We start from the raw sequence: 9,401 nt of genomic DNA, 5'->3' as shown, positions 1-9,401 counted from the left end.
AACTTCAAATTAAGCAATAAGGTGAGAGTTGTAAATTGTTTAGTAATAAAGCGAGTGCTGTAGAATGCAAGATGGCACATTAATAATTTCCCTTTTGGAACTGAAATTTAAGTGTGTTTTCTCTACCTAAATTAGTGACAAGGGCAGTTTAAAAAATAATTATCAAGTCTTTTATGTAAATGTAAAATTTTTTACCTAAGATACAGCATATGATTTTATGAATACAATTTATGTAAAACAAAATAACTAATGTTCCCTCCAGATCAAGACATCTGGTTGTTCTAATAGCTAAAATTAAAATTAAAAGCCCAATTTGGAATTAAATAGCTTACTTTGCACTCCTAGAAACCAGTTACTATACACTGTAATCGGAATCTCGTAAGTATAATTCAAAGAACAAAACAGTAAGTTCTTAAACCTAATTTTCTTTAATCAATTTACATATAGGTTTTAATAAAAAAAAATAATGGGTAAAATGTATTTGTGCTTTTAGATACAATACTGACTTAAATACTTATAAACTTATTACCACCTTATGTTTACCCAAAGAAGTCAACATCATATGCAACCAGATCCCTCTTGTCTTTATGGGAGCCTTTCTGTGAATGGCTGGCAGCTGTGGAGTGAAATTTCAAAATTTTAATAACAATTAAAATGTATGTAATTTTTACCCTTATTACTTTTTAAATAATGAATATGGTTTGTAAAACATTTGTAAAAGATATTATGGAAAATAAAAATAAATGAGTAAACTTGTAAATGGTTTTCATGTTCCATACATACAAAACTCATCTGATTAGGTGCAACTATCTCAAGTTATGATAGCCTTAAAAAACAGGAGAAGCTGTGAATTATGGTTAGTAAGATATCCCTCAAACAAGGAAAAGTATTGCCAATTGTCCACCAATCAAGACTCAATGCCTGTACTGTATAACAATTGTGGCATTTCAAGATATTGGGAGGAAGATACCTATAAGGGAATATATTCATTATCTATAAGACATATAAATTACTTTAAATAGATACTTAAGGTAATGGCTATTGCCTCTTGATCAGTCTTCAAGAAAGTGAATCTTCTTATTCTTTCCCACCGTTATCCCTACAGTAAAGGGTCAGTTGCCTGATGTGCTCTCTCAAACGCCTTCTATCACTGGCATCCTCTTCCACCAAACTTCTCTCCAGATTATCCTTCACCTTGTTTCACCATCTACTTCTTTGCCTCCATCTTGATTTCTCTTCATAACAGGTTCTTGCCAAGCCCTGCTTCCTCCCTCCCCACCATTCATCCTCAACACATGCCCACACCATCACAGTAGTGAAACTCTTGTCACCTCTATAATCTTTATTATGGCTGCATTCTTCTTTTTCTCATCTTTCAAGCAGTGCATTCCCATAATCTATCTCGGCATTCACTTCTACGTTGTCTCAAACTTTGCTTCCCCTTTTTGTCTTGGAGCCCATGTCTTCAATCCATAAATCAACACTGGTCTTATTACTATGCTATAGATCTTGACTTTTAGCTTGATTGGCATATCATATTATCATCACATACCACTCCGACTTCTCCAAGGCTGCTTTTACCCTATTCTCAACATCAAACTTACATCCTAACTCCTGTCTTATAGTAGATCACAAGTATTTATCTAAATTGTTCCACCTGTTTTATAATCGAGTCTCTACTTTCATGCATAGCTATCATGTCCCTTCCTTCCTCATTGCTCACCATAGCTTCAGTCTTCTCCACATTTACTCTCAAGCCACCCCTCTCCAAAGTCTCTTGTCACTCTACAACCATTCTCTGTAATTCTTTTTAATTTTCTGGTAATCACCAAATCACCTGCATATAGCAACTTCCACAATTCTCCATTTCTGATCTCTTCACTTAGCATATCCATGACCACCACAAATAAAAATTGGCTTAATACTGACCCCTGGTGTGATCCTGCATTAACTTCAAAGGTTTCTGGTTCCCAACAGCTGTTATTCATTTTGCCCCTATTCCTTTATACATCATCTCAACCATTCTAACCAACTTCTTTGTGACTTTCCTTTTTAAGAAAGTAGGTAACATAATTTATATCTATAAATATTTCTGTAGTATTCATTTAATAATTTTTAAATGCTCCTATTAAGGCTAAGTAGCATTGTATCAATTACAATGTAACACGACAAATTTTAAAAATAATTTGTATTTTTCCTAAACATACAAACCTGAATTCTTTACTATATGAGGATAACAGCAAAGCTGAAATAGGGCATTTAAAAGTTTTAAAAAAGGTGTAAAGAACCATGCTAAGCAGAATAATAACCATGCTAAGCGGTATATAACCATGCTAGGTGATATATAACCGTGCTATGTGGCATATCTTACCAATCCCTGTTTGTCATTGGTTATATACGAGGATGAGAAACCTAGTGGAATAACGAAAACTTTGGGTGAAGGACATGACCCCCTAAATCTCAATGAAGTCACTGGCAGCAGGGTGACGGATTGACTTTAAAGTAATAGACAAGACATCTTTTCGGATTCTACTCCTAATGCCTGGTGGATGATCTTGCTGGAATTAACATGGACTGCGCATCCCAAGGAACTGGCTATCTTTTAATGAATCCTCTATGGATTTGGTCAGAGTATGGAAAGAGAAAATGAAAGAATGGCCCCCAGTCACGGGCATAGCATTGTGATAGGTGACTTCAATGCTAAAGTTGGAAGAAATAATCAAGGGACAGAGAATGTGATGGGTGTCGAGGGTCTTGGCGAGGTTGCAAATGAAAATGGAGCACATTTCATTAAGTTTCTGTTCAGCAAACAATCTTGTCATTGGAAGTACTCTTTTTTCAACACAAGAACATCCACCAGTATACATGGACTTCACTATGTGGCAATTACAAAAGTCAGATAGATCACATTGCCATTAATAAAGAGAGGAGAACTCTGAGAAATGTAAGAAGCTATAGAGGAAGCAGATATTGGTAGTGATCACCAGCTCCTTATTGTCATACTGAAATTAAAACTGAAAGTACACAACAGAAAGATAGATAGAATACCAGGTTTGATACAACTAAGCTTTTAGAGGAAGAGCACAGAGAAACATTTGTAATTGAAAGTAGGAATCGATTTGCAGATACGAAGAACAGGCAATTAATGAGGAATGGTGTGATATTAAGAACATATATCAGTCAGTTGGTAGTGAAGTCTTGGGATATGCAGTTACAAGAAGAAAGACATGGATATCAAACAATACTTTGGATACTATAAAAAGGAGACAGAGACAGAAATTGATTGTTGAAAGTTATCGAGGAAGTAATGAAAATTACAAGGTAGAGCATGCTAAGTATTCCAGTATTGATAGTGAGGTCAAAAGAAAAGCCAGGAATGACTGGAGAATATTTAGACAGTAAAGCAGATGAGGCTGACTGACTATGCTATGAATTCAGGAACTGGCTATGGTGTAAGAATTGCTCATAGAATTATTAACGAAATCTCGACTGGGGCAAAAAAGACGAAGCATATCCCCATCAAAAAGAGATATGGGTCTGTTATAGCAACAGAAGATGAAGAAAGATAATGTTGGATGGAACACTTTAGTGAGGTTATGAATAGGAGATATGAAGGGAATAATCTGATTGATATACGGGAAGCTGATGAAGACCTTAGTGTGGCTATGAATGAATTCAGTGTGTTTGAAGTCGAAGCTACCCTAAAAAAACTTAAGTGATGGAAAGCCCCGGGATACGATGGAATAACTGCCGAGATGATACTGGTCGAAAATAAAGTAACTCCCAGACTACTTACAAGATTATTTTGTAGAATGTGGCATGAAGAGGCAAAGTCTGATGAATGGGAATTTGGAGTGTTGGTGAAAATAGCAAAAAAGAAAAAAAAAAAACCTGACTGATTCCAATAATTACAGAAGCATAACACTTACGTCAGTTGTTATGAAATTATATAGTATGGTTATTCTAAAGAGACTGGAGAGTAAGATTGATGAAAAGCTGAGAGATGAACAAGCAGGATTTAGAAAAGGTAGAAGTTCCACTGACCAAATTTTCATTTTGAGACATGTTGTACAGCAATGCATGGAATATAAAAATCCCCTTTTGACAGCATTTGTGGACTATGAAAAAGCCTTTGATAGTGTGCACCGACCAATTTTGTGGAGAGTCCTGCGTTATTATGGAATTCCTTTTAAATATGTAAATTTGAAGTCTGTTCATGAGCATAGTAGGTGCAAAGTTAATGTTAATGGAGTCTTATCAAATGAATTTCCAGTGAACACTCGAGTACTCCAAGGGAATGCATTGTCACCTATGTTGTTTATCTTCCTCATGGATTTTGTAATACATAGAACAGTTGGGGATGGGGGAGAAGGATTGGACTGGATTGGTAATAGGAATTTAGCAGACCTAGAGTATGCGGATGATGATGTCCTTGTTGGCAGAACACCACAGGATTTGCAATGCTTGCTTACCAGAATGCATGAAATATCACACGAGGTTGGGCTGAAGATAAATAGAAGAAAGACAGAGATGATGAGAACAGAGTATACAATGTAAGATGAAATATCATTGGAAGGAGAAAGGATTAATGAGGTAGAATCATTTAAGCATTTAAGAACTATGATCTCCAATACAGGGTCTTTGGAATTAGTTTAGTGAAAGATTGAAAAAGCAAATCAGACAATAGCTAGGTTAAGTAAAATTTGTAAATTGAATCGCCTGAAATTACATATAAAAATCAGACTGTATATCAGTTTAGTGAGATTGGTGCTACTATATGGACATGAGTCATGGTACGACAATGAAACAATCTCCGAGAGATTTAGCAGATTTGAGAAGAAATGCCTTTGTATATCTTACTAAAGTTAAAGTAATTAAAGTCTTCTGCCTTACATGTCGCTATTAGCCCCATAGGTGGCTTAGGCTTTCTTTTCGATATCGGATTTACTTTGGTGTCAGCACACTCACTCTGACACCAGTCACTGAGGCAATATACAACCATATTTCCAGGAGCTGCACTGCATAATGTACCAGTACAGTAATCTCATGATTATCAATTTCTATTTTGGAAATCTCAGACTGCTTTGAAAGCTTCCTCATGATTACTGAAGGAGATCCATACTTCCCATTCTCATTATTTTCTTTGAAATTTACACTTATTTCATGAATTTTACCATAAGGTTTTAAAGTCATCTACAATGCTTCCTAATGGCAATTTATTGGCATATCATATATGTGGATGAACTTTAATTTCTTTACATTTCCATCTAGTTTCTGAGCATTTGAAGAGCGGTCCCTGTTAGTTCCTTGGTGGTAAACAGAATTTTCTTAATTGACTACTATAGGTAGTCAACAGTGCCGGGGACAAGTCAGCATATCCAGGGAAAGGGAAGGGGGGGGGGTGTCTTTGTCAGCAGAATCCATAAAAAAAAACCATGTTTGGTTTGTATTTCTTCGATTCACTTACTTGAAAATAATAAGGCATCACACATTAGAGAACAAATTTGCACTGTACCAATTATGAATAAATACATGCATATACTGTATATATATATATATATATATATATATATATATATATATATATATATATATATATATATATATATATATATATATGCGTGTGTGTAAATATATATATTTATTATTTTTCTGATGACGTGGATGTTTTACCATCCGTTATTGCTTCTGGTGTGGATGTTTCTACATCCGATATTGCTACCTGCTTTGATGATTGGTAGGAGGTATCACTGTTGAGAGGTATTTGCATTCAAAGCTATATGTGAGAGTATTGGATGATGTCAGCCAGCCCGAAGATGGTTTGGACCTTTTTGGTGGAACTACGTATTCTCAATAGTTGGGTCTTGAGAATCCAAGGGGATCTAATGCTTAGGGTACGACTCTCGTCTTCTGGCCGGAAGCCCTTTATTACTGGATTGGGGAGGATGATTCCATAGTTTCTTGGTCTCAGTCCTAATAGGTGGGTTCAACTTACACCTGTGCATCTATATCTATTTTGTAGTTAGTAGGTATGCCAGGGCACCAGCCACCTGTTAAGATACTACTGCTAGAGAGTTATTCGGTCCTTTGACTGGCCAGACACTACTACATTGGATCCTTTGCTCTGGTTACGGTTTAGTTTCCCTCTGTGTATGCATACGCTGAATATTCTGGCCTATTCTTTAACCATTCACTCCTGTCCTCATACACTTGACAACACTGAGATCACCAATCATTTTTTTCTCACCCAAGGGGTTAACTACTGCACTGTAATTGTTCAGTGGCCACTTTCCTCCTGGTAAGGGTATAAGAGACTTTAGCTATGGCAAGTAGCTCTTCTGAAATCAAACCATTGTTCTCTAGTCTTGGGTAGTGCCATAGCTTCTGTACCTTGGTCTTCCACTGTCTTGGGTTTAGTACAGCGGCATAGCAGACCAATTGTTCAAATTGGTCTAAAAGCACCAAAATTGGCACACATGTAGATTAATATATTCTAAACATTTTTGGATATGGAGGCATTCAAGATTAGCCCTTAGGAAGATATGGCGGCCATTGTTCAAAATGGCTGCCATTTAACATTAGCGTCATTACATAGACTTCATTATGTGTCGTTAGTTTGGTGCTAGATGGGCCAAAATTCCCTTTTTTTACATCAGAATTAACATCAATAAATGTTTAACAGATATTTAGATGAATCTTCTCAAAAATGGCCCCCAAACTGGCCGCCATTTTGTGGAAAAAGTGGACATTTGATGAAGATTTCAATACTCAATGACATAATACCTCTAATAACCAGTACCTGATTTCAGGAACACACTTTAATTGCTCAAGTTGCTTTTTTATTTCAAATTGCTGGCAAAATTGCTAGTCAAAATAATACACAGAGTACGGGAAGTTTACAGTATGGTCAGATTGTAGTTATATAGTCGACCAAAAGCCCAGTCTCTAGGCACAGTACTTGTGTAATCCTGCAGTACATACATGTAATACAATAACGTAGATTTTGCCACACTATGTTAATTATGATTCCGAACTTTTCAAATCTGGTCACCAGAATTATGAATGTCTACAGATCATAATGTTGGTTAGCAAGTTTTCTGTCCCAATCTACTGGCATTCGCCTTCACAGAAACATAGACCAGTGCATTGCAGTGAAGCGTTCTTGCACTTGCAGCGGTTTTTGCAGCCTTTCTTGCATCCGCAAGACACCAGCTCATAGCAGGCCTTGGATGCCTCAGGGAGTGTGGTCCAGAGTGGTGTGTAGAGCCCATCATCACTCCGATGCCAGCCCCAGTCTGTTGGTGGAGGGAGCACGGGCTTTGACCTGTTCTTTTCCTTTGGGTATATTGGGTCCTCTCTTGGTCGCAAACAGTGGTAGCTTGTTCCGGTGGATTGCCACCTCAATGGACTTGGTTCTGTCCACGATGCATTCCTTTGAGAATGCTTCAAACTGGTCTTGGCCAATCTGCTTGGCATTACGGACTGTTTCTATGACTGCAGGGTCTGCGATCTCCTTTGTGTCGAGAACCAGCAAGTCCTGACTGTCCTCCTCGAAAGGGTTGCCCAGCTCTTCAATGACGGCCACGAGTGAGCGCACATCTCTGGCAAAAGTGTTCTGCACACTTGGTGTCTCTTCGTGGTGACGTGTCTCCTCTTGATCGTGTGGATGCAGATTGAAGTCGTCAAATTCCACAATCACTCTAGCAACCTCCGGTCCGGCAACCATCCAGCGCCTCAGTGCAGTTGGATTGTCTGTGAGGCCGATGGCTCCTCCATCACCCTTGACATACGCGTTGTTCTGCTCATGTCCTTGGTCAAGAGGGATTGCTGAAAAGATCCTCTTGGTCTTCTGGACTGTGAAGTGTCCCTTGCTAAACTCTGTGAAGACGTCTGGATGTTTGTTTGCCAGTTCTGCCATGTCCCGTAGATGCACTGGTATCCATCGGGCATAGTTCGTGTGGTCTAGTGCGAAGAACCACGGAGCCAGTTCTGTCAGAGCATCCACGTACATGCTAAAATTGGCTTCTCTCAGAGATCGCACATAGATCAGAGTGGACAGCTCCAGTGCCAAGACTGTTGACCAGTACTGAAACTGCGGATAACTCTGTTCTCTCTGACTGCACCAGTCTTCGAAGCTTTCAGGGTGCTCATCATCTTCTGTATTGGTGGTGCTGTACTTGTCATAGGCACGCCGTTGGAGATTATACAACGCAGCCGCTGTGACTTGGTGTGCTCTTCTGGTGCGTGTGACGTGAGCTGCTCGAAGAAATGAGTCTGCTATTCCTTCAGTTGTGATCTCTGCTTGTACCAGTGCTTGGGTCCACCCACTTCCCTGCAACCAGTCACCCAGGGTCTTCAGTGCCGTCATCTCAATATGCAACCCCCCAAACATCACCACCAGTTGGTCTTCTCCATATGTGTTTGGCCACTTCCACTGGATCTGTTTTGCTAGAGTGAATAGTGGCTGGTCGCAAGTCAGAACTGGAGTTTGGCCTGGGTTGAGATGTTTAACTGCACTCCTGACTACATCAATAGAGTGTCTGATCATTGCCACAGTGTGAGCACTCTCCTGGAACAAGGGAAGCAGGGACGTTGGTGTGATGACTGGTTGCTTTGGATCTTGGTGCCTTGCTTGGTATGCAGCCCATGATGTGTTTTCACAGGCCTCAACATCATCTTTGAGAACACTTCTCGTGTTCTCCAGCCACATATACTCATCTTCTATGTGCTGCTCACAGTTGTGGCGTCTAAGAGAGGTCACAGAAGTAGCTGGGATCATTTGCCCTTTGACAGAAGAAGCAACAGGACGTACATCCGTGTAATATTCTGGTAGAGGCTCAACCGTCTTTGATCCAGTATCACGCCCAGTGAGAGCAATGCTACGATCCACTCCCTCATCTGCACACGTTGGGTGTTGAAAAAGCGAGATTCCTGTTCCATGGAATGAATTCTTGGCTGTGGTGGCACTTGGGTTGTGGTCAATGTTGTCCACAGCCGCAGTTGTGAACACATTGCTACGCAGGGTAGGCGGGCAGACCACTTCCTCTATGCGGTACAGCTGACACACGCTGTTTCCCATCTGGGCAGAAAGACGTAGGACTCTGTCATATGAGATGCTTAGGCCCAGAGAGAAGAGCTTGTCCACAAGTCCTCTCTTGCGTGTTTCAGCATACAGCATCAGCCCAACATAGGTTGGAAGAGGAGTTTCTTGAGACGTACTGTGTCTGACAGCTGGAGGCTCCTGTGTCTTGGTTGCTCCCTGCTTCCGACTTTGCTTGACACTGTTGAACTTGAGAAGCTGCGCAATGGAAAGAGCTGCTTGTGTTGAAGAGGAATGGCTTTGATTCTTGATGGTGGGGCCATCCAGCACCATATTTACCATTGCAACTAGTACGTTTGGC

The 9,401-nt window shown here is 39.6% G+C and overlaps 1 protein-coding gene across 2 annotated transcripts in view; it reads right to left on the bottom strand.

Moving 5' to 3' along the window:
- Window positions 1–464: 464 nt before the first annotated feature.
- Window positions 465–9,401, bottom strand: part of Nelf-E (negative elongation factor E) — a 585,662-nt gene continuing 576,725 nt past the window's right edge. For both annotated transcript variants that reach the window (XM_068373903.1, XM_068373902.1), the window contains exon 7: window positions 465–616. In XM_068373903.1, coding sequence (XP_068230004.1) covers window positions 540–616 — 77 coding nt within the window. In that variant the 3' untranslated portion in view covers window positions 465–539. The remainder of the gene's footprint in view (window positions 617–9,401) is intronic.

The sequence above is a fragment of the Palaemon carinicauda genome, chromosome 5, assembly GCF_036898095.1.
Source record: "Palaemon carinicauda isolate YSFRI2023 chromosome 5, ASM3689809v2, whole genome shotgun sequence".
NCBI classification, from domain to species: Eukaryota; Metazoa; Arthropoda; class Malacostraca; order Decapoda; family Palaemonidae; genus Palaemon; species Palaemon carinicauda.
Note: the sequence above shows the minus strand (reverse complement) of the source record. Positions and strands in the feature narration are given on the sequence as shown.